This window comes from Agelaius tricolor, unplaced genomic scaffold, assembly GCF_023055355.1.
Source record: "Agelaius tricolor isolate 1412-34295 unplaced genomic scaffold, bAgeTri1.0.p SCAF_16, whole genome shotgun sequence".
Classification (NCBI taxonomy): Eukaryota; Metazoa; Chordata; class Aves; order Passeriformes; family Icteridae; genus Agelaius; species Agelaius tricolor.
In genome coordinates, this window is record NW_027269276.1 from 657825 (window position 1) to 685015 (window position 27191).

General features: G+C 51.2%; 2 protein-coding genes and 1 long non-coding RNA gene across 4 annotated transcripts in view; 2 read left to right on the plus strand and 1 right to left on the minus strand.

The window, feature by feature from the left end:
- Nucleotides 1-414: 414 nt before the first annotated feature.
- GOLM2 (golgi membrane protein 2) lies at nucleotides 415-18748 on the plus strand. 2 transcript variants are annotated; one of them, XM_071441088.1, is made up of 10 exons: nucleotides 416-1115; nucleotides 6735-6789; nucleotides 7778-7880; nucleotides 8891-8981; nucleotides 9828-9972; nucleotides 10198-10278; nucleotides 10617-10715; nucleotides 11328-11501; nucleotides 14174-14341; nucleotides 17530-18748. In XM_071441088.1, the coding sequence occupies exons 1-10, from the start codon at nucleotides 789-791 to the stop codon at nucleotides 17601-17603; spliced, it is 1317 nt and encodes a 438-aa protein (XP_071297189.1). In that variant the 5' UTR covers nucleotides 416-788; the 3' UTR covers nucleotides 17604-18748. The 2 variants fall into 2 exon arrangements, with proteins under 2 accessions (XP_071297191.1, XP_071297189.1); XM_071441090.1 differs by lacking the exon at nucleotides 14174-14341 and having other exon boundaries at nucleotides 415-1115.
- Nucleotides 18749-20005: 1257 nt separating this feature from the next.
- LOC139596681 (uncharacterized) lies at nucleotides 20006-23416 on the minus strand. The gene is made up of 2 exons (XR_011681403.1): nucleotides 23234-23416; nucleotides 20006-22776 (listed from the first exon to the last, which is right to left on the minus strand). It is a non-coding gene; the product is annotated as an uncharacterized lncRNA (long non-coding RNA).
- Nucleotides 23417-23452: 36 nt separating this feature from the next.
- The window catches only part of CTDSPL2 (CTD small phosphatase like 2), a 29613-nt gene continuing 25874 nt past the window's right edge, over nucleotides 23453-27191 (plus strand). The window contains exon 1 of the mRNA XM_071441087.1: nucleotides 23453-23620. The gene's annotated coding sequence lies outside the window, so the exon portion shown is untranslated. The remainder of the gene's footprint in view (nucleotides 23621-27191) is intronic.

Genomic DNA, 27191 nt, shown 5'->3' on the forward strand with positions numbered 1-27191 from the left:
GGGACAAGGGATGGAGGGACAGGACAAGACGGAAAGGCTTCCCACTGCCGGAGGGCAGGGATGGATGGGACTCTGGGCAGGGATTGTTCCCGGGGAGGGTGGGCAGGCCCTGGCACAGGTGCCCAGAGCAGCCGGGGCTGCCCCTGGACCGCTGGCAGTGCCCAAGGCCGGGTTGGACACTGGGGCTGTGACTGTGAAGCGTTTCCCCGCGCACGGCACGGTGTGACACGGGCAGGTTTTTAATGTCCTTTAGCGTTTCTCCGCGCACGGCACTGTGTGACACTGGCGGAAAGGGGGGAGTTTTTTAATGTCCTTTAGCACGCCCCTGCCATACCGCCCTCCCACCCGTGCCGCCTGGCACACGCCGCCTCAGGGCAGGCGGGGCCCGGCTCTCGCGAGCGCTCCTCGGGCTCCTCTCGCGAGAGCCGCAAGGGGCGGGCGGCGGGCGGGGCGCCGCGGTGGCGGCTCGGCCGGTCGCTCCCGCACGGCCCGGTGGCGGCGGCGGCTCGGCTGTACCGGCACCGGCACAGCCCTGCCGGCCACCGCCCGCTCCCCTCGGGCTCTTCCCTCCCGCCCTTCTCTCCCAGCTCCCCGAGCCCGCTGCCCTCAGGGCCTCTTCCCTTCTTCACCCCCCCCACCTCACCCCCCTCCCCGCGGACCCCCCAGTTCGCCCCGGTCATTCCCTCTTCCCCCCTCAGGGTATCCCCTTCCCCTCACATCCCCCGCACGCTCAGGCCCCCTGAGCGCCTTCCCCGCTTCGCCCGAAGCCCCCGCCCGCGGCCTCCCCCATGGTGGGGTTCGGGGCGAACCGCCGGGGCGGCCGCCTGCCCTCGCTGGTGCTCGTGGGGCTGCTGGCCGTGATCGCCGTGCTCGCCTTCCACTGCTGGAACGCGGCGTCGCGGCAGGCCCTGCTGCGGGAGGAGCTGGCCGAGCTGCAGAGCCAGGCCCAGCGCACCGAGGTGGCGCGGGGCCGCCTGGAGCGGCGCAACTCGGACCTGCTGGGCAAGGTGGACTCGCACAGGAAGCAGCTGGAGCAGAAGGAGGCGGACTACAGCCACCTGAGCAGCCAGCTGCAGGCCAGGGACGGCCAGGTGAAGCGCTGCGAGGACGGCAAGGTAAGGGCAGGGGGCGGCGAGGGGTCCCGGTGCCCTGCGGGGCGGCTCAGCCCGGGGCGCTGTCGGTCCTCGCTTGCCCAGGGTGTCCCCGCAGCCTCTGCAGCCCGGCAGTGACCCGAGCCCCGAGGCTCAGGTTTGGTGCTGCTGGGACAGCTGCAGCGCTCTCTGTTTAATGAAAACGTCCCCCAAAAGAGCTGGACATGTCCTGTGAACAATGAAAATCCCGAGAGATCGCTCGTTTCCAGACGGCTGTTTCAAATTTACTTATTGTTTTTTTAGCTTTCTGTCTCTGCTGAGAATATTTGATCTTTTGTGATCATTCAAGAAACCAGACGCAAAAACTACATACAGTTTCAAGGGAAATGAAATCAGTCTGGTGTTCAGTAGCACCCTGAGCTTGCCTCTTGGAATGCCTGGTACAGCACACTCTGATTTTTATGCTGCCAGCGTGTACTTGAGAAAAAAAAAAAACCAAACAAGCCTGCTGCTGACTAACGTGTCATTTTCCTTGGCTTGGAGAAGCCAAGCTCATTGAAAATTCAGCTGGCCCGTTCAGTGGGGGTGGCCTGGGGATTTCTTTTGTTGTGGAAGATGAGTGAATGGTTCAACTTTCACTGTTGTGCTTTCATAACCGTCCTGAACAGGGAAGTTCACGGGGCTCAGCACACAAGTCCTGCTCAGGGGGCGTGTGGGGTGTATTTGCATGCAGGTCACCTCTCTGCTCATTGAACACTGTTCTCACAGTGGGATTTATGGAAATGCCACACTCTCCAGGGTTATTGCTGGCTAGGTTTGTTTTTCTGGCCCTTTCTTATTGCACATTGGACGAACAGCCTCAGAAAATGCATTGAGTTGTCACAGAAAAAGCCAAATATGTACACATCGCACTCAAGAGTTAGACTCCCTCAAACTGATTAAGTTTGTATTAATGTTTCCTACTGAACCATTAAAACTAAGCCCTTTGGCTGTTCAGCAAGCATATTTTTAATTTTTATTTTTCCTTAGATTGCAGTGAAAATTCCGTTTGGATATGACATGGACTCCATGATCTTAAAGGTGTTTTCCAGCCTCAGTGATTCAGTGATTCCAAAGCAGTTGGGGTTTAGCCAAGATACTTTCCCTTCTGTCTGCAAAAGGGCAGTCAGCTTGTTTGGTGTGTTAGTGTCTCTGCCTGTGGGTGTAAAACTGCCCTGGCAGGATTCAGGTAAGCTGTCAGGCACAGTTCAGGAAGGATTTCTTCCTGGAAGGAATGGTCAAGCTCTGGAACTGCCCAGGGAGGTTTGGAGTCCCCATCCCTGGAGGTGTGCAGGGAATTCCTGGATGTGCTCTGGGCAGTGACAAGGTGGGGATCGGGCACAAGTTGGGCTGGATGGTCTGGGAGGGCCTTTCCAGCCTCAGGGATTCTGGGATCAGTTACTGGGCTGCACGACAAGGGGTGCTTTAATGCAAGGAATTGGTGTTATTGTTATTTTGGAATTCTGTGATCCTGTAGGGCACCGGGGCAGGAGGTGCAGGCCTGAGCTGGGCGGTGCAGCACTGGCTGTTGGAGCCACGGGCCATGAGCAGCTGCTGCTGGCTGCCCCTGCCTGCCCACCCTCTGCTGCTCCCCGACATCTGCCTGGGCTTTGGACGCTCTGAGTGTGACACTGCACAGGGCAGAGCCAGAGGAACCTGCCCCGTAAACCTGCCAAATCAAATTTAGTGTTAATTGCCTGCAGCGTGTGCCGGGAGTCTTCCTCCTTTGTTCCAGAAGCTGCCGGGTAAGGCCGTGTGAGCTCGTAGCTTTTGAACATCCTCTCTCTGTTGTTCAAAATGTTCAGAGTGCCCTAAGAGGCCAGAGGAGCAGGATTTTATCAAAAACCAGTCATTGGCCTTTTTTCCTCCCATGTAAGCCACTGTCTTTTCTCAGTGGCAACAATGTTTATTTTTTCCTAAAACCCTTTAAATTACTTTTTTTTTTGAGGACTACTGCTTCTGTGAGAGTAGAGAGTAAAGCTTTGCTTTAGAGAATGAAAGTCTGTCACAAGGAAGCAGTAGTAGATATAAAGTGTCTGACCACAAAAGTCTTGAATAATAATGTTTTTCCTCTCAGAATAGAATTTGGCAAGTCTGTCTGACCCAACTGCTCATTACCTGTGATCTTAGTCCGTTTGTGAAATGCAGGAGTTGAAATAAAACCCCAGCATTGGTATCAAGTGATCACAACAAATTCAGGCTCATTTTAAGGAAAACTCATTTGAAGAGTCTCTGTGTCAGTTGTGCTTTGTGCTCCTTTGTCCTCAGCTGAGGTTCTTTGCCTTGTGGTCACATAAATCAAGCGCCTTTCCCAGTGCTGAGGCAACTCCAGTTTCTGCAGCAGCCTGCTCTTGGCTCAGGGATTTCTGGAGTCAAGGCCAAACCCCTGGCTCTCCCCTCTGTCCCCTGCTTGTGGAACGAGCCCATCACACTGCACCAGGGTGTTGTTTGCTTTTGGGAGCAAATATGGGAGTGTGACCCAGTGTCTTGTGTTTAAAAAGAAACGGGAAAACATGAATTCTTGGGAATTCTCCCCTCCTGTGGTGAGCTCCTGAGGGTCTGTTGGACCTGGAACAAGCAAGGAGGTCTCTTTTGAAGCGCCCTGTGAGAGGCAAGCAGGGCTAATGCCTACCGTGGAGTTTGGGCAGGTGCTGCATGCTCGGGTAGCATCAGCTCCCTGGGCATTCCATGGGCTTTTGGCAGCACGCTGGTGGGTTTGGGGTTTTTCCATAGCTCAGCACATCCATTTGCTGTGAGCATGCTGCCTTGGGACTGGCAGCAGTGCGTGGTGGAGAGCTTCCAGGTGCCAGGCGCCTAGTGCATGGAGCACCTCTCATTCCCTGCCTGCTGCTGGCCGTGCCAGCTGTGCAGCACTGCCCTGCCCTTACCTGCTGCCCAGAAATGCTTGGGATGAGCTGTTTAGTCAAACATCCCCAGCAGCAGCTGGGTCTGCTCTTTGTTGCCAAAACTTGGTAACTCTCCAGTTTGCAAAGCTGTAGCTTGACAGCAGCAATGTGGAGTTGTTACACCGCAAGATTCACAACTCAGGATTCACTGGAGGATTGCCACATGACCATGCATAGGATTTCTGGTGGGTTTTTTTCCTGTGCAGGGCTCACTGGGCTGCAGAGGGTTTATTTTCTCCATCCCAAGTGCTTGGAAAGGCCCCGAGGAGCCCCTGACAGCTCAGCAATACAAACAGGTCTAGACCAAAGGAGGATGGGGCCAAGGAAGAGCTGGACCTGCGCCACGGCTCATGGATCGTGGGTTTTGCATGTGTAGGTGGAACAGATCCCATGAATCATAAAAAAGCTTCCTCCTTTTCTGTCCTTCAGATGAGGGACATTTGCTGTCAGCTGAGCTGGTTTGGATATAAATTCTGTCACTTCTCTCTGAAACTCAAAATCACCAAAAGGAAAGATTGTGTGATAAAAGTGCTGCACATTCCCATGCAGCTCCTGCTCACAGACAGCAGCCCTCCCCCAGCCAGGCACATGGTTATGGGATAAGCAAGAGCCAGTGGGAAGGGTTTGTGTGTGAGGGATTCTCATAGATGAGGCTCTGAAAATAGACCCTGCTACTTCCCAGGATCTCCTTTGTTCACAGATTTATTGGGTTCTGGGAAACAGCTGCATTAGAGTGGAATACAGGAAAATGTGATTATTGCCTGTAGTTTTGCAAGAGGGGGAGATCCTTGCTCATTCACACAACAAATCACTGGGTGTAGCTGCTCCCCTGCCCCCTGTTGGAGGGGGAGCTGGCACAGTGGGTGCCCAGTGGATGGAGAGGCCTGGGGGTGACTCGTGTGTTCTGCTTTCCTGCGTGTCCCCACTGCAGGGCCAGTTGTGCATTTGAAGTGAAGCTCTGCAAGTCCTACCCAGGCTGGCGCTGATGAGATGTTGCTTTGTGCATCCTGTAAGGGGGCCTTGAGTGCCTCGGTGGGCAGAGCATGAGGCAAACGTGGCTCTGACATGCCAGGAGGCTCCTTCAGTGTCCCTTTGGGCAGTAATTTTGTCCGTCTTTCAGAGCGCTGTGGTCAGAGGGCTCAGGTTACCTAAAGATCACATTCCTGGTGGAATTAATAAATGCTGACAGATTAACTGTGGAGCTGGACTTTTCAGTTATGTTCCAGGGTTTGCAAGAAATATGTTCAAGGCCATTTTGTTTATTTACTGGTTTTTCTGCTCTGTCCCTAGAATTGTCCAGTTCTGCTTGCTTTCTTTTTTGGGAAAAGCCTTGGGTGAAGCAGTGCTTTGTCCTGTCACAGGCGGGAGCTGCGGTGGTGCCCCTCCAGGCCCTAGAACCCCCTTGGCTTTTGTTTTGGGCGCGGGTCAGGGTTTGTCTGTGCTCCAGGGGTGTGGCAGGGTCAGCCAGGATCCTGCAGGCTGGCACAAAAGCTCAGCTGCCCTTGGAGGCTCTGCTGTGTGCCCAGAGCTGTGGGATGTTCACGCTGTGCTGCAGGAGAGCACCATCGCTGCAGTTCCTGCATGGCTGGAGGGCACCCACACAGGACAAAGGCATCAGCCTGCTCAGAGTGCTTTTGTGACAACAAAACCACAATGGGAAATGCCTTTAAAGAACGAAGAATTTGATAAAAGGGAAGGGTGCAGGGAGGAAGTGCTAAAGACAGGGCAGGGGTGTTTTGGGGTGTTTTGACAGGAAACGGAGGTGACTGACACAGACACTTCAGGGACTGAGGGGGGAACCGAAACAGGCCCCGTGTCCTGCTGTGTCCCCATGTCTGTCCCACCATGTCCTGGCCAAGGGGCTGTGCTGGCACTGCAGTGTGCTGTTCCCAGAGGTGATGCTGACCTTGTCACCCACGCATGACAGCCCTGCTCAGCACCTTCCTGCAGTTACCCTTTGTACCACTGTGAAATTGCAAGAAAAACAGCCACAGCACCCGAAATGCCTGAGGGCAGGCAGGGATTTTTACCTGCTTTCTCAGAATATTCCACACATTAATCTTTCTCTTCGTTCCTGCTGGGTTTTGTCTTTATGTAATGACAAAACAAAACATCTTTACTTCAGGGCTGTGTGTACGTGTATTTCTTACTTATTGTAACTATTTTTTTCCTTACTAAAAATGCCAAATTAAAAGCTGTTGTTGTTTACTGGTGTGAGATTCTCTCTCAAAATAAAATGTGTTAGGATGTTAGATAGCAGCATATAAAAGAGCTATTTAAATATAACAGTTCTATTATATCATATATCTTAGGTAACAATTGGTTTTGCTGTTGATGCTGTATTTATTTTTATCCACCTGTGCTTTGACATTGGCTGTTTACTGTCCCTCTTGCAATATCAGGATGCAGCATGTTTATTTTAGTTGAGACAATCTAGTTTTTTTTGATATAAATATGTTCTGGAATTAAAATTTAAGCCTTTGTTAGCAAAGCCTGAACACAGTGTTTAGTTTGGTGATGTCACTTACACTCACTAAATACACATTTCTTGGATTTACAGGAACTTTGTGCACGTCACTCTGATAATCCTGTCCATACGTTGCTTCACCAAGCAAACAGACACACCTGAGTCTTCCCAGCCCAAACCCTTCCCAGCCTGCTGGTCACATGTATTTATTAATCCTTTTCTTTCTTCCAGATGAAGCTGCAGAACAACATCTCGTATCAGATGGCAGACATACATCGGCTAAAGGGTGAGGGATTCATGGCCAAACTCATTTGGCAGGCTGAAGTTGTGCATTTTAACTGCCCAGGTGCTGCAGAATGCAGTATAAATGAAGGATCTGGTGATGCTGGAACTCGTAATTTCACATTTCTCATAATGTGAGATCTCATTGTGTTTGTTACCTGGTGTGGGTAAGTGCAGAGCTGGCTCTCACCTTGCTGCAGAAAGGATGTGTGTTCTGGCACTGCTGGGTTACAAGACAGTAGAACCATTTTCATGGCCAAACATGCAGTTTAGCAGAGTTTGATCAGAAAGACTGTGATGGTTATGCTAGGTTAGAAAAGGTCCAGGACACATCTCTGCAGTTGTGTACAGACATGATTATAATGCCTGGGGTGTTGCTGTATTCAGAGCACTTCAGAGAGAGCCAGAACGTGATCACATCTGAACATGCCTGCACACAACACACATGGGCTCTGCCTGTATCCATGTAGCTGCAGCTTAAAATAGTAGGGAGCTTCATTATTCGTAGCCTGAGGAGCAGGGAGAACTTCTGGAGCAGTTGTGAAGACAGGAAATTCGTGTTGGCTTTACAGGTAGCAGAAAGGTGCCTCCTTTTGTACACTCACTGCCACAAACAGTGTTTGAGCATCCTGCCTGGAGCAACTTGGCAGCACTTCTGTGTTACTCAGAGTGACAGAGCCATTCAGGAAATTATGGACATTTTCAGCAGATAAAGGAAATAGTGTTGTGCAAGGTTTCTGAATGCAAAGGTGCAGAAACACTTAGGGAGATTGGCATAGTATCAGAAGAATTTGTCTCTAATTCATGCTGCCATCTGGCATACATGAGTAAAGTGGCATCTTCTTCACATTGGTTTAAGAATCTTTGACGTATGTCTAGACATGAAACTTGAGCAATTTCTTACTTACTTAGCAATATTGGAACTGCTATCTGCCACGGGGCATTTTTTCTTATCTTTCTGTATTCATGCTGGTTTTGCTCTTTTGGCCCAGAGCAACTGGCGGAGTTACGGCAGGAGTTCATCCGCCAGGAAGATCAGCTGCACGAGTACAAGAAGAACAACACCTACCTGACAAGGAGGCTGGAGTATGACAGGTATGTCCTCAGGAGTGTTGGGAGCTGCAGACTGGTGTGCGTGAGGGGAACCTGCTTTTACTAAAAAGTGCTAATTAATCTTGTGTCTGCTAATCATCAGACATGACTGAGCTGACTGTTTGACTTTCAAGTTCTTTGTGATGTAGTCCTTTCCCCAGCCTGAGATAGGAGCTAAGGAGAATCTTGACTTAGTGGAATCGTTCTGCATTTTTAAGTCAATGTATTTTTTATAACATGGAGATTTGGTTCATTAACACATGAAGGAGTCTAAAGGACAAGTCCTGTGTCACCAGCGTTGTTAATTGCTGCCTTTCTAGCAGTGTAGTTTCATTTGTTGCAGCTGAAGCTGAACGCACCTTGTGTAGATTAAAATTTTAAGTTGACTTCAGCCCTTTCAGTTGATGATAGAGAAACAGGGAGAACAAATGCTTCTGCTTTGAAAAGTAAGGAAGACTTAACTCTTGAGAAAGTGTTTGAAACTTTTACACACATAAAGTTCTGTGCTACGCTCAGAGTTTGTGGGACATGGGAGTTTTGGTGATTGGGCTGATGTTGTGGCTTGCTGGGGAAGTTGGGGCAGCTGGCTGTGTATTCAGATGGTGTTATTTGAGTTGGGAGCAGTAACTGATAGTGGCACTCATGCACCTTCTCTGTTGACAGCCAGGAGAGACACGTTGCTTTCCCAGCGGAATGAATATTTGTGGACAGATTAACTGTGCAGCTTGACCTTTTGGTTGCATTCCAGCTTCTGGAGGAAGTATATTCAAGGCCATTCTCTTTATTTTACTGTTTTCTCGGCTCTGTGCCTACTTTTTTCCAGCTCTGCTTTCTTACTGTATTCAGTCCATTCCCACTCCATATACATGCCAGGACCAGGCTTCTTGGACAGACTATTCTAGTTATAGCTCAGGTTTGGCTTTTTGTGCCACTTCTTATTTTCCCCCTTATTTTATTTGTGGGAGAGCAGATCCAACAAATGAAGTGTAACTAACGGTGTGTTTCTCCTCAAGCCTGCAGTGTGGGCAGCAGATCAAGGAAATGAGACTGCAGCATGAAGAGAACATCAAGAAATTAATGGACCAAATTGCTCGGGAACAAAAGGTAATGCCAAAAAAGTTTGTGTTGAATGAGAAGAGCCCAGAGCCTGCTGTTTGCCTCAGAGATGTGGAGGCCTGGGACATTTCTGCCCTAACTTTGCGTTCAGTATCCCCCTGAGCAGCTCTAAGTGGGTGTTAGTGTAAGAAATCTGCCTACTGTCTCACCCACTGGGCTGAGCTGGAAGCTGAGGCCAAATTCTTTGCTGTGCTCCAGCCTTGCTCCATGATGTCATTGCAGAGGATTTCAGTTGTTGCCTGTAACGTGGATCTCTCTGTTCAGCTCTCCAGGGTGGGGTCTGTGCTCTCACAGCCTTACCCAGGTTACTGCGGAGGGAGCCTGAGCTCTGCCGAGGCCTGAGGTGCTAATGTGATGCAAATTGTGATGGTACTGGAATGGTATCAAGGGTGTGATTACATCAAGCAGGCTGCCAGTAGAAGTTGGGCCTCTTTCCTGCAAACAGATGCTTAAAATTTTGTCTCCTTACTTCATCTATAAACATCTCAAATAATAGGGCAGACTGAGAGCAAGTTTGTCACATCTTCTCTTACAGTCTAGAATTGTTTCAAGGCTCTGACCTGAGGCTTAAGGCTTACCTTAACCTGGTTTTGTTGTGCTTAACACCTGTGTATGGCAGTGGAAATGTCCTGCAGCTATGCTGTGATGAACATTTTCTGTCCAGTTGTGTTTCCAGGGTCCAGCTATGTGCATAGAGTGCTCTGCTCTTTGCTTTGGTGATCACTAAATTCATAAATGCAGTTTTGCTGACCCAAAGTAACCTTGAATTTGAGCATGTTTATTTTGTAATCTCCAGGGAAGTGTTTAATGTTGTCTCCTTATTTTTTCTAACAGGCCACACAAAAAGTTCAGTCTAGTAAAGACACTGCAGTCAGCCCCAGCAATGGTGACCAGGCAATACCTGAGACTGTTGCAGAGGTGGAAGATAAAGACATAGTGAAGAATGAGGAGCCTTCAGAACATGTTGCAAATGGCAAAGGTATTTCCTTTTTTGGGCATTTGTGATAGAGAATGGGCCACTTGGGTTGCAGCCTTTGCCAGCCTCCAGACTGTGCGTTTCTCTGAAGCAGAAGGAGGAATTGTTTGGCTCAGGTATATTGATTAGCTGCAGTGATTGTTCTAAATTAGAGCCTTCCACAAGAGGGAAATTCACAGTTCAGACTGAAGGGTTAGTAAGGCAGAATATCCTTTTCTTGTCTTGCAGAGAAAATCAAGCCAGGAGGAGATGCAGGCATGCCTGAAATAGAAGATAATGACCCTGCTAAAGCTGAAGATACTCCCACTGGTTAGGAGAAATACTCTTCATTCTTTCACATTTGGGTCTTGGTGATGTAGATGTTGTGTGTGAACACCATGTGGTTCACAGTGAGTGCAGGCTTTTAAAATCTCTCTGTGGTAATAAAATTCAAGTGGGGTGTAAAATCAGATCATTTCTACTGTGCCTTAGAGGTTTGAATTCTCAAAATGGAATGTTTTGGATAATGCCCCTCCTGAAATCTTACCTTTTATATTTTCATTAAGAAAATTATAAAAAAATAGAAGCTTACAGGATTGTTAGAGCAAGACCAGGTAAATCGTGTGTTTGTTTCACATTAATGCTTTTGTCCCTGTGTTCTGTTTTAGCTTTAAAGAGGCCACTTATCTCAGCTCCTAAAAGTGAAGCTCATCAGTCTGTTAGCAATCTTCCAACCGAACAGCCCCATGCTCCAAACCTGGCACCAGGTAAAATTCCTGTTAGCAGGTGATGGGACAATATTTTGGTAACAAGAAGAGAACCAAGGATAAATTTCTGCAGGATCCAAGCCTGTGTTTTCACCTGGCTGAGGTACTTGGCTGCTATTGTATGATCTCTTCTTGTATCCTCCAAACCAATAATTTCTGAGCCTTTGGACCAATCATAGCTAAATTAGAGTTAGAAGTTTCAAAGATAAGTGCTTCAAGATTCCTCCAGTGGACAGAGTAATTGAAATGAGGGTTCCCCTTAGGGTACTAATTAGGGCTGCACCACGCCCTCAGGGGTTGGTTGTTGATCTCTTGGTAGCCACAATCAGATGATCCTGTCCCCTACTCAATGTCCTCCTGTCCCTGGGAACAGCTCACTTGAGGGTGACATGGGGAAGGTTTAGGATGTGAGAACTTGGAAGTCCTGCAGTGAAAGGGTGTGGAGGAATTGCAGTTAGAAGAGAGACAAACCCAAAGAAAATAAGCTCAGTGCTTGATCCAGTCACTTTAAGGTCAGAGAATGAATATCAGGTGATGCCTGCACTGCAGGTGGCTTGTTCCAGTCCTGTCCTGCTAAAGTTCTGAGTGTAACTTCCCATTTCAACCTTGTAGGTTTGCCCAGTGACAGTGATGGAAATGCTGACATTGCCAAGCAGATCCCTCCAAATTCTCTCCAGCACTTGAATTTTGAAGAAAATGTGGAAACCCAGAAAGAGCACAAGGCTGAGCCAGACCAGATAAAAATCCCAAAGAGCCGAGTTAGTGACTTGCAGAAGATTAAGCAAAGTAAGTTGGCCAATATCACACACTTCCATATATTAAAAAATTCCCTTCATTTTTTATCTGTGTAAGTACCTGTCTGGAAAATGGGGACCACTGCAGAGGGTGGCTTCAGAGAGGGAGTCTGAGAAGGAATATAATGTGTTCCTGGGTAAAAGATAGGCTTTAATGTGTTATTTTTCACATGTACATTCAGCTATTTTAAAAAATTATTTCCTTATTGGAATTTAAGATATTTTTGGAAATTACTGCATAGATAAATTGGTTTAAGTCAGAACTTTGATACATGCAGGATGCTGAGTTACTCACTTTATTACTTAACTTCAGTACACTTTTTGGACAATATTGTAGGAATTCAGTCAAAACTGAGAAAACTTTGGTTGTTTTAATATCACTCATAGAACTTTGTGATGGAGCAGGGACAAGTGTATTACAAATTATCACAGAACCTGGGCAGGCCTGGCTTCCACTCTGTGTATCCTGCAAGGCTCCTTATTTTATCAAAGCAGCTTCTGGAAGAAACTTCTGCAGTGACAGCTTCTCGTTTCAGTGGTTGGGTTTGTTCATGGACTGTCTCTCTTTCCTTGTCACAGATTAAATGATGGGGGTATTTGGAGCTGGGAAGGAAATGTCTCCATTGTAGGCTCTGAGGGGGTACTTGGGAGTCAGGAATTGTCCCCACTTAGTCTCTTCTCTTTGGAATAACTCTGGTTGTAGGTTTTAATGCTGCAATGAGGGAGACACTTATCATGGAAGGAAATAGCTAATCCAGGTTTGTGTAAGGGTCTGTCCTGATGGTCAGTGGCTGTTTAGAGAGGTCCATTGGTGACACACTCACCCCTGGTATGGAGGAGCCAAGCTGTGGCCCAGCTCTGCAGCTCCCACTGTGGGCAGATGCCTGGCTGGTGTTGGTGACTGAGGGCTGTGAAACAGAGGGTGCAGAGTGGGACTGGTCAGCCTGGAGGAGAGAAGAGCCTGGGGAGACCTTAGAGTGCCTAAAGGGGCTCCAGGAGAGCTGGAGAGGGACTGGGATAAGGCATGGAGGGACAGGACACAGGGAATGGCTCCCACTGCCAGAGGGCAGGGATGGAAGGGATGTTGGGAAGGGATTGTTCCCTCTTAGGGTGACAGGGGCTGGGATAGAATTCCCAGAGCAGCTTGGCTGCCCCTGGATCTCGGGAAGTGTCCAAGGCCAGGTTGGATGGGGCTTGGAGCAGCCTGGGGCAGTGGGAGGTGTCCCTGCCATGGCAGGAGTGGCACTGGAAGGGTTCACCAGACTGGCTGTGCTCCCTGAGCTCAGTCCATAGCCTTTGTGGGCCTGCTGCATTTCCTGGGATCTCTTCATCAACTTCAACCTTTCCTTCTGTCAACTTCAATTCATTCAGTGCTTGTTTGTCACAGTGTCTCTGGCTACCCCCAGGCTGGTTTTGCTGGAACTTGAGTACATGCCCTTGTCTTCCATGGCTCAGTTAGGGTTTAACATGTGCAAATCCCACTGTCCTACCTGGGTTTTGTATATAATGCAGTGTCAAAAATACCAACAGGATCACTCCATTAGACATGAGCAGGCAATGAATAATGTATGGAACTTTGGATTTCTAAACAGATCGTGGGTGTTTTTCTTGCTTGTTTTATGAAAATACCTGAAAGTGGTGCTCCAGTATGTTTGAGCTCTGCTAGGTGTGATTCTGCTGCTTTTCCCCCATACAGAGAAGCAGGATGGTACTGCTTCTGTCCTGGTTTTTATATACACATTGTTTTAGGGAATAATTTTTCTTCTACATCTGTCCATTTTTAATCCTGATGTTGAAATCATTCCCCAGTTTTACTTCTCCATTAGTTGCTTGCGCTGGGAATCATCACCTGCCCTGGCAGCCTTGGTGCCCAGTGTGTAAGAATTGTATCACACTTTAATCCCATTTTTCCCATTTACACAGAGTCTTCCAGGCCAGTGACCTCTGCAGACTCAGAGCTGCTTCCCTCCAGCAGTGTGCTGGAGGAGATCTCCCAGTATCCCATTAAACACCAGCTCTGAGCTGACATCACACCAGTAATCTCTCGCCGTGTGCCTGGCTGATTGCCTGCTCGTTCCGTATTTCCAGAACCACTTAGTTTTTTTTTGGGAGATGAAAATACTGGATTTGGGGCATTTTGGAAACGGTTACAGCTTGCTAGGGAGGCAGAGTGTGAAGCCAGCTAGAGTTTGCAAGCTGAGCAGCGAGGGCAGGCCTGTGCTGGGCTCCCTCCCGTGCCACAGGGCACCCTCTGCAGGGCACCAGGGCAACGTTGGCTGGCTCCAGGGTGTGCAAGATGCCAGACCTCAGCAAACTAGATACTGACCCTTCCAAGAGTGAGAGCTCTTGTGCTTTTTGAGGATTCTTGTGTTGGTGCCTGTGGGCAATGCAAGGTGGAGCCGTTTGGGCGCTCCCTCAGCCCTTCCCGTGGAGAGAGGAGTGTGGGACAGTCAGGTGTCACGAGGGTGACATGGAGGTGTCACCTGCACAGAGGTGCTCCACCAGCCTTGTTCAAGCCCTGCCCCAGCCCTCTCCCTTCTCCCCCCTTCTCTCCAGCTGGATCTACCACAGACCCCAGCTGCCTCCACCTGCAATCTGCTCTCGTGTAGGATCTCCCTGTTTCTTTCCTCTCTGCTGCTGACTCACTCCTTTCCTACTCCACAGGCCGGTTCTTTGATGAGAATGAATCCCCTGTGGACCCGCAGCAGGGTTCTAAACTGGCAGATTATAATGGGGATGATGGGAACGTGGGTGAGTATGAGGCAGACAAACAGGCCGAGCTGGCTTACAATGAGGAAGAGGATGGTGATGGTGGAGAAGAAGACGTCCAAGGTGAGCTTGGGCCTTACCTCCATCCCATTGTGATAAATCCATGCTGAGCTACTTGTTGAATTTGTGTAAAGCCTCTCTGGTTTAGCTGATCACAAATTGCTCAGACAGGTCAACAAGCTTGAAATTTGGTCTCGCTCTCTGTGGGACAGCAACAATGCAAGTCTTGAGAGTGAGGGTTTTGGCACCTTACTGCAGTTGTCTATAGCTCCTGCTAGGAAAAGCAAGACTCTAAATTCCAGACATGGTTTTACCCAAACCCCCAGCTCTGCCCCTGGCTGGGAGGGCTTTGGGCCTTGGCATTGCTAAATTGTCAAATAGAGGAATGAAGTGGTTCAACTCCTGCTCTTGTCACACCTGCCTGGAGCTGGTGTGCAGTGAGGCCTCAGGTGGTGATTCCAGGTGTCACTTTTGTGCATTATACACAGATTCAACAGGCTTGTGGTGTTCTGCTAACCCACCTTGGAGCTCCTGATCCAGTGCTGCCTAACACCTGTGTGTGCATGGCCATTCCCTGTCCTGCATGCAGCTCCTGCATCGCCTCCCTTGCTTGCCTCTGCCTGCCTTGTCTGCCTTCTCCATCCAGCTCTTGGGGGATATTTGGGACAGGCCTGCATGTCTGTAGGGCGACAATGTTGAGTAAACATAGAGAGTATTTCCAGTTAAATGGAAATGTGAAATAAAGAGGGGGGAAAAATAGGAAATGGGACAAAAATCCTACAGCCCCCCTGATTTTGACCCTCATAAGTTATATAAGTTATTTTTTGGCTGGAGGTTTTTCAGGCACTGTATTTAACTGGCATCTAGGCAAAATGAATGGGCAAAGCCAGTAGAAAGCAGCTGACTGTGCGAGCATGCAGCTAAGTGCAGTGTCAGCAGGCTGGGCTGGGCTGGCAGTTTGAAACTCATGCACAAGTGAAGGAATAGGATGGACCAGGACCTGTGGCAATTGATTAACTTATTAATGGACTGCAGTGCTGCTGCCCCAGCTGCAGGCTGCTGTGTGCCCCTTGTGCTCAGGACTTGCAGGGGTTTGTGTGTCACACCTGCCCCTCTGGCAGGTGGTCCCTGGGCTGGCAGCTCACAGGCACAGGGGCATGCAGAGCAGCCTGGTCCAGTAGCAGGTGTCCCTTCCTGTGGCTCCTTCCTGTCGGTGCTGGGGCCATGGGAGCCATGCCCCTGATGGTGTAGGGCTGCTGTGGGCAGGCAGTGCAGGGTCTCCTGTGTGTCCCTGAGCCCTCAGTGCGTCCTGCCCAGCTCCTCGCTGCAGTAGTTCCTGACCTGGGCTTCACCTGTGGAGGTTGTGAGTGCAGCTGAGTCTGTGCTGGTGGTGCCATCTGCCTCGCCCAGTGTAGGTGCTCTGGACAGCCCTTGCTGTGAAGAAATGTTCCCAATATCCAACCTGACCCTCCCCTGGCACAGCCTGAGGCCGTTTCCTCTTGTCCTGTCCCTTGTTCCCTGGGAGCAGAGCCAGACCGTAGGGGCAGGGATGCAGCACTCTGTCCCTGTCCCCATCCCACAGAGCTCTGTGCTGCTCCATCAGTGTGAGTACCTGCCTGTGGGGTCTCCAGGGGGGAGCTGGTGGCTCAGGCAGCAGGGGTACCATGAACAGCAGCACTGACAAGGGCAGCATTCCCCAGTGCCTCTTTGGAAAGGGTGGGCATGATACAGCTCTAGGTGGTGGGAACATGTTAAACCCCAGAGACTGGGCTTGTGTAACTTGCAGTGTGAGGGGTGTTTGGAAAAACAGAGCTCTGACTGACAGTGACCCCATCAAATCATTTCCCTTCCAGGTGGGGTCCCTGCAAGGTCCCTGCTCTGGTGGCTTGGAATTTGAACTTGGGGAAGGTCCTGCTGCTGATGAACCCTTCTTTGTCTCTGTATAGACAGACTGGATTAAGAGCTAGGGTTAAAGGGTGACTTCTGGAAGCTTCTTCCTGCAGATGGTCTGAACAGATGTGTTACTTTCTCAAGCCACATTTCCCAAGCTTTGTTCTGTTGTTCCTTACTAACTTGTCATGTTGGCCTGAGCTGTGATTTGAGTGTGGCTGGTGGAGCTTCCAGGGACAGTATTCCAGAAAAAGTGGCTGCTTCAGGCTTTATACTGATTTGTCTGCAGGGCAGGAGAGGGCAGAATGGGGGGGTTGAAGGGAGGGTGGTTATATTTGTTTAGGGAGGGGAAAAAAGGAACGAGAATTTCTGTCTGAAAGCTGTCAGGTAAACGTCACCCGGGTCTGCATCAGGCTGAACAAAGCCTGTGGCATGTGCTGCAAAGCCACTGGATTCCACGTGGTTTCTCTTGCCTCCAGGAATGTGCAGGCTTAGATTGAAATTATCCAGGGGAAATTGCCAGTTTGGGGGATGTTCCTTGGGGCAGGGCAGCACCCAGCCTGGTTCCTGCCCTCAGGCACCTGCTGAAGGGCAAGGGGATGTTTGAAGGTGGCAGCTTCTAAAATGTCTGTTAGTGATGGCTGGATGGTGGAGGGGGGGTAACTCCAGGGCATCCAGGTGCTGTGGTGGCACTTCCTTGTGGAACAAACCCGTGTCATGCAGGGGAACTCCAGCCTTTTGCTGCTGGAGCAGCACCTCAGGCCCCTGCCTGGCTCCCGGGGTGCTGGCTGTGAAGGTGTGGAGAGCTCCAGGTAGAGCTGGGGGAGCTCAGCTTGGATTTCCTTTGCTGTGAACAACAGTCTTTCCTGGTAGAAAGGAATAGCTCTGAGGTGCAGGAAAAGCTTATTAGTTGGAGCAAATGGAAGTTTTAGGGTTTTTCACTTTTTGAGGGAAGGAGGCCCTTGGTGAAGAAGGGGTCCCAGTGACTTCCCTGTGCTAGTCCCTGAGGTTCCCACCCTCTGTGAACGGTGTCAGCTCTGGGCATGGGACTTGGAGCAGGAGCTGGGTTTTAGTGGGGGAGTTTGAGAGCTTGATAAGGCAGTCTCAAAGCCAGCAGCTGGTGTGACAGTCTGCAGTGTCTGCACTCAGGCAGCCTGTGAGGCAGGGCTGCCCTGCAGACAGAGATCCCCTGCAGCACTCACAGCTGGGCTGGACACATCCTGCCACCAGCCCTGGCCAGCTCAGGGCTGTGCCCTTTGGCACCATGTCCTGGGAACTGCACTTCAGTATTTTTTCAGTGATACCAATCAGATCTGATGCGAGCATTTCAGTTGTGATCTAATTGCAATCTGTAATTGCAGATGATGAGGAGCGAGACCTGCAGAACGACCTGGGGGACTACAGCAAGTCCCGCCTCAGCGAGGGGGTCCTGTAGGCCCCGGGCACAGAGAGCTCAACCCAGGAACCTGAGGTGCTGCAAAACTGGACCTGTTTCACTCCAGTGTTTCTTGCTTCCAGGGAAGCTGAGGATCAAGTGCCGAGAGTGCTCAGCAGCAGGAGGAGAGGACCCCCTCTGTACATATGTACATATTTGTACTGTTGCAGGTTGTATTAAACCCACATCTTTGCTGTCACATGGAGCTGGTTACTCAGCCTGGTCCTTACCTGTAATAATCTCTACACTTAAACCCAGTCTATAAACACAGGCTGAACTGTTTCTGCCACTTAGAACACTTGGAACCCAGAGAACTTGTACAGTTTGTACCTGATGTAACAAAGCCACTGTGGAAGCCATGTACAGCCAAGAACTCCTTTTCTACAGTCCCACCTGTGTGGCAGAGCTGCTGCTCCCGAGTGCTGGGCTTGTACAGCAGTGAGAATGGAATGTCAGAGGGACTGGGAACTGAATGGTTCAGTAACTGCTCCCTCCTCACTGCGACCCAGCACTGCATCCCACTGAACTCCTGTGCAGTGACCACATCTCATAGCTAGAGCTGTAAATCTGTAGTAGGACTTGAATAATTCGATACATCCCAAAAAAGCTGTGCAACTAATAGCTCGATTTAAAAGGTGATATAAATAATTTGCAGCTTGTAGGAAATCTTTGTGTTAAAGAGGGTAAGTGTGTCAGTGAGACACATGTCCAGCAGCTGTGTCAGCCCCTCGATGGAAGGACCAGCCTGTGCCCAGGTAAACACGCTGTGGGTGCTGCTGTGCTGTCCCAGAGTGTCCATCCCAGCTCTAGCCACTCCAGTTCATGTCCAGTTGGCTGCCCTGATCCTGGGCACCCAGCACATCCCACGGTTTGGTTTCCTCCATCAGATCTGTAAGTCAGACCCTTTTCTGTATTCTGTATTCACTTTCAGAATTGATGGGGATGATTCCATTGCTCTGCAGTGGTGGGAATGAAGGGGATTGTCCCCCCTGCTCTCCCAAGGGCTCCTGTGGACACGGGTTGATGGCCCTGGTGAGGGTGATTGAACCTCATCCCTGTGCTCTGGTGCTGGGCTGAAGTAATGGGTCAGGTTTGCTCCTTGCCAGCTCAGTGAACCTCTTAAATAAAGTTCAATGCTTGTACAATTTTGTTATGGGTTTTTAAGACAGTTTATTATTACTTCAAGTGTCAATGGCAAAAAAAAAATCCCCCCAGTTTCTGCATTTAAAAAGTGGAACTCCAGCTCAAGGCTGTGTCCCGGTTCCAGCTGAACCCCACATTCTCCAAAGTAGTGCACATCACATGGCACAGCTTGGGGAGACCTCTAAATAGAGAGCTGCTTCTGAAATGTTGACATGAGACCATTCTGTACTCACAGCTTCAGCTGCTTTTCCCTTCCCTGCCCATCACCAGGACCATCCCTGTTGGGCTCCCGTGCTGAAGGTGGGTTGCTCCATGTTCCTCCTTCTCTGCCTTTTCTTTTCTTGCATTCCATGTTTTCTCTTTTTTTCCTCTTTCTGTCCAAGTGATTACTCTACTTCACCCTTGTGCAGCCACACCTGGAGCATTGTGTTCAGTCCTGGGCTCCCCAGCTCAGGAAAGACAAGGGGGCTACTGGTGAGGGTCCAGGAGGCCACCAAGATATGAGGGGTCTGGAGCACCTCTCCAAGCAGGAGATGCAGCCGGGCTGCGCAGCGCCCCCCGGGCTCTGAGCACAAACCAGCTCGGGTTTGTTTTGAAATGCTGTTCCGACATCCTTGTGCCGTTTGTGTGGAGCCGGCTCCCGTTGCCATGGCAATGGCAGCACAGACAACGCTGACAGATCCCGAGCAGCTGCTTCCCTCAGCACCAGCGAGACTGGAATCAAACTGGCTCTCACATTCCAGCCCCGCAGCAGAAACCCAACAAAGCCAGCCCACGTTTTAACCAGCACGCCCAGGTAGCTCCAGCAGCACACCCAGCGCTGGGTCTGAGGCTCCAGTTCCAAATCCCTTGGGATCCACGTGACAAAAATGCATTTCAGACAGCAGGGAGCTGAGGTTCCAGTGCCAAGGCTGAGGGATGAGTTCAGGCAGTGTCAGAAATGCAGGCACCTCCACCCAACAGCCAGAGAAACAACTCCAGTTACTCCAGCCAGTCCAAGCTGCCCAGTTTTGGAGGTTTTCAGCAAACAGACTCTGCCAAAGCTTTCCCGAAGTCACATGGATCCCACAAAAACAACCAATCACTGGTGAACCCATTTCCATTTCAAAATGAGGAAAACCAAACTGATGGGCAGGATCTTGCCAAAAGGTCAAACCCAGTTCTGGATGAAACAAACCCTCATATTTTTCAGCATTTTAATAGCCATGAAGAGCTGAAGATACTTTGAAGTGACAAGAAACAAACAAACAAACATGAGATAATGGTTTGTGGATTTTATTAAATGTTACCATTTTACATTTCCATATATGCAAACCCAGCAACAGTGGGAAATCCAAAGCCTGCAGGACAGAAGAGCTGGTGAGTGAGTGTTCTGCAGTAGTACATGCAGAAAGTACAAAAGGTTTTCTTCTCTATAAATCTATTTTCTGCCTGTTTACAGTTTGCACAATGGACTGAATGATGCTCATTCATGTGGTGGTTTGGAGGTCCTGAGCTCTCAACAGGACCCATTTCCTTGTACACACACATCTCTGAAGAAATTCTCTGTCTGAAAACTTTCTCCTTTATCCCTATTAAGGAGCATTTCCACATGCCATAAATCTGCCAGCTGCACTCCCTGCTCCAGGAGATACACGGAGCTTTCAGTAACCTGGGACCCTTCCTTGAGGAGGCTGACCAAAAGGATAGGATCAAATCTTGCTGCAATGAACTAGAAAATGTGACATTAGGCACTTTATAAGGAGGAGCAGTGTCCTGCTGTTCCAGCTGGCTCCAGCACTGACACCAGATTTCTGCAGTTAAAATAAAACAGGAAAACAAACCCACAAAACCAACCAGGGCCATCTCTCCCTATTTATGAGAGTGCAGTGGAATTTTCAAGCCAGCCAGAAACAGAGTAATGATATTTATGCCTGAACATTTTTATGCCAATATAGAAACCATAATACTCCAATTCCTCAACCTATATGAAACCCTGTGTAGCCACACTGGAATTACTGGGATGGATAATCTACAGTTCAACTTCCCAAAACCAGGTTTGACTGCTGGTGGCTGTGCATTTCCATCCCTGGAGGAATGTCTCATGCCACTCTCCAGTGCTGCACTGTGCCAGATCAAACACAAGGCTCATTCCCGTGTTTCTGCAGGCTTTGGGAGCAGATGAATCCCTGGTGCTGTCAGCTGGAGTGTCTGCAGTGAGAAGAGCGAGTCTGGAGCTCCTCCTGGACAGCCAGATTGGCTCCCAGACTGCTGGGATGGAGCAGCAGCACAGCCTGGGAGCTGCTTCTCTCAACTCTGGTCAGCTATCTGAGGGAACTGATCCCTTCAGAAAGGCAACAGGGACAGCAAACACTGGAAATGGGCAGTAGTAACATAGAAACCCAAGGAAGACTCCTGAATTTGCTGACAAGTGCCAGATGCTGAAGTTAAACTGAAAGTGGAACTGGAATAAACCCCACCCAGTCCTGAGCTGCAGATGCTACAAAAACGCTCCCCACATGAGCTCTGCAGCATCAGGGAGCTCACTTTGGAGCACGTCAGTTTACATGGTGTATAACCACAGAGCTAACAGGACAGAGCTGGCAGGAAATCCTAAACCCCGATCCTAAATCCTAATGTCTTCCAGGAGCAGTCGGGATCCCAGTGCAGGAATGGGCAGTGGTCTGACAAGTGCACATTTCCCCTTCAGTCTCTGTGAAGTGAAGCAAACATGCTCCTCAAAGGTCTCAGGAGCCCAGACCCTCCAGCCAGGGGAGGCCCACTGCTGCCAGCTCAGCCTCTTCTTTGGCCCAAACCCACGTTCTGAGCTGTGTGTGCCAGCACAGGGTTTTGACACTGCCCACATGGGGCTGAGGCTGTGCTCCGTGGGGAGCAGGGTACAGCAGGGGGACCTCTGAACTCCTCCCTGCACAGCAACACCATCAGCAAGACGATTTTCCACATCCCCTTTCCTGCCAGTCCAGCCCCTTCTCCCTAATTCAGCACCAAGGAACTCGAGGAGAGCACAAGGCACTGTGAAAAGCAAATTTTGATATCCTGTTACACAGAAAAGGGCAGTTCTCTTTGCCATAAAGATCAGTTTGAACCCTGAGTCAACGTTTGATCTCTTGTCAGAGTGTTTTTGGCCATGCTGGTGCTCACACAAATACCTGCTTGCTTTGAATCTTGCTGGATCAGCTCCTCTGGCCGCTTGTTTCATTTTAATTACATGGCTTGAGAGAGTATTTCCACCCACCATTTCCCAAAACTCCCACTTTCTAAGTATCAGTGACTGTCCTTTTGGGGTAACAGTGTGAGACATCACACAGTTATCCTGCCATACAGGTTCCTCCTCAGGGACTGCCAAACCATCTTAATGAGGCTCTAACATGCCCAAACGAACCTTTTTCACAGCTGATCATTCACAAAATATTCACAAGAAATACTGGAATGCTCTAAAGAAATATGTTCCCTGTTCTGAATGAGTTTCCACTGCCTTCCTACAACCTCTTTTCTATGGTAAAATTAGCTTTATAGCATCTTCTGTTAAAGACAGACCAGTAGAGTCCTGTGACAGAATTCTAAACCAAATCTTGGCTTCACAGCAGCAGATGTACTTCTCTTTAACAAGCCAATGAATATTTTAGGTGACTAGAGAGCTGGGACTTCTATAATCTGATCCACGTTCAAAAGCTAAGCAGGGAGTCCACAGGTACCAGGAAACACAACACCCCTGTAAGTTTCTTCACTGCTAAATTCGAGGATGCCAGAGAGATGCTCCTGTAAAAACCTTCCACTCTGGGCAGTACCTTGAGATGTTATCCTGTCATAACACAGGGGAACCTGAGAACTGATTTCTGTTACAAAGACTGGTAAGTAAAAGTGATCATCAAGAGCAAACTTAAAGATTTCCAACTTCAGTAGCATTGAGATGAGAAATATAACCTCACTACATGCTGCTGTACTGCAAGAGATGGCCAAGCTGCTTCATTAAGCCCTTCAAATAGTAAAGCACGCAGCATCCTCAGCATTTCCCACACAAAGAGGCTGCCTAGAAAAAAAAAAGAGAAAGCGGAAATAAAACTTCACAACACACTCCACAGGCGACTTAAAACAGCAACCGAAACCGCAAGCCAGCGCTGCCCTACGCTTGGGGAATGGGACGGAGGGCGAGCCAGCAGGGCCGGGCCGGGAGCGGGGAGCGCCCGGCGGTGCCCAGGGGAGCGCGGGGCGAGAGCGGCCGGAGCCGGGGCCGGGGCCGCGCTGCCCGCCCGTCTGTTCGTCCGTCCGTCCGTCCGTCCGTCCGTCCGTCCGTCCGCCCGCGGCGAGTGCTGCCCGGCGCTGCCGCTGCTGCTCCTGGGGAGCGCCGGAAGGGCCGGGGGCCGCGGGCAGGGCCGGGGGCCGCGGGCAGGGCCGGGGGCCGCGGGCAGGGCCGGGACTCGCCGCCGCTCGCCCCCCGCCCCGCTCGCGCCCCGCGGTCCCCTCAGAGCTCCCCTTTCTCCGCTCACCTCCCGGCGCGGCCCGGCGGAGGACACCGGGGCAGCCGTGCTTCCTCCGCCGAGGCACCGCGGGCGCTGCTCTCCGTGCCGCTGCCGGCCCCGCTCCCGCCGGCTCCGGCGCCGCCGCCGCCGCGCCAGGCCCCGTTCCCTCCTTCCCGGCCTGCCCCGGCCCGGCCCCCTCCCCCGGCCGGGCGCGCCTGCGCGGCGGCCCCGCTGCCATCCGGGTCCCTCGGTGCGGTGCAGCGGGTCGGTAGGCGGGAAATGGCGACTGAGCGCTGAGCGCCGAGCGCCCGGAGCGCGGACCCGCCGCCGCCGCCCGCCCCCTCCGCCCGCCCGGCCGCCCGGCCGCCCGCAGCGCGGCCCCGCGGCGCCGCTCCCCGGCCCCCGCTCCCGCAGGTGAGTGACGCGGCGGACCCGCGCGGGTCCCAGCCCGGGATCAGGTGGGGGCGCGGGGTGGCCGCTCCGAGTGACCGGCGGGATGTCCCCTCGGGGCCTGCCCGCGGCGGGCCCGCCGCCCGCCGACACGCCGCGTCCCCCCCGCTCGCCCCCCGCGGCCGCCGCGGAGCCCCGGGCGAGCCCCGGCCGCAGCCCTGGCGGGCCGGCCCTGCCGCGGGGAGCGGCGGAGCGGTGTCACCCCGCCTGACACCCCCCGCCCGCCCCTCCAGGCCGAGGCCTGCGGCGGGTCCCGCCCGCCCGGCCCGTCCCGCGCCCCGGGGCCGGGCCGGAGCCGCAGCGCTGCGGGCGCATCGCGGGCCGTGCCCGCGCGGGTCCCGCGCAGGACGCGCCTGTTGCTGGCGGTGTTGTCGCCGCCGGGGCGGCAGCGCCGGACGCGCCTGTCAGCGGCCCCGGGGGCAGCGGGACGGGCTCGGCGGGGGCGGCCGCTCCGCGCTGCCCGGGCAGGGCTCCCGGCGGCGGCTCCGGGGATGTCAGCGCGGCGGGGCGCGGGGGACACCAACTTTGTCGCCGTCTGCGGCGGGGGCGGCGGCCGCGCCGGCACCGTGCGGGACCCCCGCCGTCCGGGGCCGTTATTGGCATTCCCGGTCCCTGCTGGGAACGCGGCGGAAGGAATTAGCGTGCTGCATACCACATTGATTATCTGCTCGCTCGGTGTTACTGGAGAGCACTGTACGAGCCTGTTGCTCAATTTTATGGTACTTAAGAGCGCTCGAGAGGACAGGTCTGGCTGTTTGTGTCAGGCTGTTTGGGTGAGCTCAAGCCTGGGTCCGTCCAAGGAACTTCGTTCTCTGTGGTGACAGTTGTGATGCTGCTTCTGGTCCCAAGCCTATTGTTTCTGGGAGGGATTTTCCATCGTCTTCCAGATGCTTATGGTGCACTTTTAAAAGTAACTTCGAGTTTGTCGTTATTGTCTTTGCCTTTGTTGATGTGTTTCCACTGTTAGAGTAGCCCGTGAAGAGGATCTCTAAGTGTAACTATTACTCCGTTGCCTTGGGCAAGTGACAACCTCTTTTGCCGTTTCTCCACGAGTAAAATGGGGATAATAATACCTTGGAGAGTTGTTACAAGAAGTAGTTAATGTTTGTAGAGGACTTAAAAGACCTAAGTGTTATTAATTAAGCCCCATGACACATTAAGGTAAGAGTTAGCGAGCCAGGTTTGCACATGGATGAACTGAGGCAGGAAGAGATTATGATTTAGCCAGAGTAACGTCCTGGATCTGTGACAATAGCAGAAAACAAGTTGTAACTACTTCATGCTGTAGGCACAAGGGAGCCGTTCTGGATAACAGATAGGATTCCAAGATTACTTGCCCCTCCCTCACCCCCCCTCCCAATTTCAGGCTTTTCTACTTTAGGAGGTTCTGCCTGTGTGACTTCCAGTTGACTGGATAGCTCCAAGGACACTTACGGCTTGCCCACTTAAAAGTGTTTCAGCAGTTTTCATAACAAGATATATGTTCTAGGATGCAAGCCAAATCCCGACTTAAATTCCATGAAACATTCTCCTCTTTTCCTCTGAAAACATCGTGTGGAACTTAGTTTTGATCCTGTTCCAGTCAGTGCAGTGTGCACCAAAGCTGACATTCCTGTTCCATCAAAGTTCTTTATTAAAGAAAAAATTCCCCTGTCAGTCTGCCCTGGAGATTGAATGGGACAGTTGGATCGTTTTTCTAAGGATGTAAACATTCCACGTATGCTGGGGCCGTGCGTGTGTTTCATAATTGAAAGGTGATTTTCCATGCCCAGCCTTGCACCCCTTCCAGGGTGGTGGTTCCCCAGCACAAGGATGTGACACTGTCAGAGCCTCCGCAGCATTAAGCAGTTAAAAAACCAGAAAAAGTTGTCAGAATTCAAAAGGACACTGAGTCTTCACCTTCCCAAGTTTTTCCATACTGCACTGGCTCCTCTTTGATCTCTTGTAATGCTGTGAGGTGACACCAACAGAAATCGTGTTTGCAGGAGACTTTGGGAATCACATCTGCTCTTCTGAAAGATTTCTGTGCACATATTTCATTCCTGTGGAAGAAGCTTTTCCACAGGTGTAAGGGGAAGAACAACTTGGGGCACTTACACATTTTTGTAAAAACCATTCTGAAAGTCAGGCTGAACTATTTTGGCAAGAACTTGTAAGAAAAGCTTGAGCAGGGGGATTGCACAAGAGAAACTCCAGAGTTGCCTTCCTACCTCAGCCATTCTGGGAGTCTAGAAAAGCAGGATGCATGAAGTAGGGCTGGAATTTGACATAAATTTAAAATTCCTGTGTATTTCTGGACATGTGTGTGCTCTGAGAGGAGCTTGAGACTTCTTGCCTTTTTTGGGACAGTGCAATGGATTCCAGAGCATCACTGTGATCATTTCAGGATCACAGCTGGATAAGTAATCATACAGCCCTAAAGGTGCCTTTTCCAGGTTGTGGGTGTCAGCTGTGCCCTGCCCAGGTTGTGCCCCATCCATGTGCTTTCAGCCTGGTCTCCCTGGGGCAGGCAGTTCCCATGTCTGCTGGGTTTTGCACTTTGGGGATGTCGGTGCAGGACCACTGAGATCATCCCAGAGTTAAAGGCTGCCCCTCACACAGGCTCCCTCTGTGACTGCATCCTTATTCTGTAATTCCTCAGGAGTGCTCCTCTCCACAAGTGCCTTTCTCATTCTTCACTCACAGCAGATCAGATGTGGTGATTCTTACTCGGAGCCCAGGAAGCAAAGGACCAAGTCTGAATGAAATCCCTTCATTTGCTGGCCCCTGAGTTGCTGTCACCATCTCTTGTATGTTTTAGAGAGGAGATTGGTTTTTGTCTGCTGTATATGAAAAGTTCCTGGGGTGCTGCTCCCAGCTCTGGGGTTCCCAGCACAGCAGGGACATGGACCTGTTGGACTGAGTCCAGAGGAGACCACCAGGCTGATCAGGGGCATGGAGCAGCTCTGCTGTGGGGGAAGCCTGGCAGAATTGGGATTGTTCAGCCTGGAGAAGAGAACCTTCAGGGGGATCTCATTGTGGCCTTCCAGGACCTGAGGGAGCCGGCAAGAAAGATGGAGAGAGACCCTTTACAAGGGTCTGGAGGGACAGGACACAGGGAATGGCTTCCCACTGCCAGAGGGCAGGGATGGATGGATACTGGGAAGGGATTCCTGGCTGTGAGGGCATGGGGCCCTGGCACAGGTGCCCAGAGCAGCTGGGGCTGCCCCTGGATCCCTGTCAGTGTCCCAGGCCAGGCTGGATGGGGCGTGGAGCAGCCTGGGACAGGGGAAGGTGGCAGGGGGTCCATGGCAGGGGGGTGGAGCAGAATCAGCTTTAAGGTCCCTCCCAACCCAAACCATTCTACAGTTCTGTGATTTGATGTTTGTACATCCCAACTGAATCCTCAGAAAATGCAAATACGCACCACAAGTGCAGAGCTGATTAATCAAATCCATGATGGGTTGTGCTTTTCAGGGGGCAGACTGTTCAAATGGAATCACTGCTGGGATCCTGGGAGGGAAGAGCAAGCTCTCAGCAGTTTAAGAGGAGCTCT

Bases quoted from the DNA above. Each gene is read 5' to 3' on its own strand.
- GOLM2 (XM_071441088.1), top strand. From the start codon at position 789: ATGGTGGGGTTCGGGGCGAACCGCCGGGGCGGCCGCCTGCCCTCGCTG. The intron at 9,973-10,197 runs GTATTTCCTTTT...CTTGTCTTGCAG, and splicing joins ACATGTTGCAAATGGCAAAG to AGAAAATCAAGCCAGGAGGA. The intron at 11,502-14,173 runs GTAAGTTGGCCA...CCTACTCCACAG, and splicing joins CTTGCAGAAGATTAAGCAAA to GCCGGTTCTTTGATGAGAAT.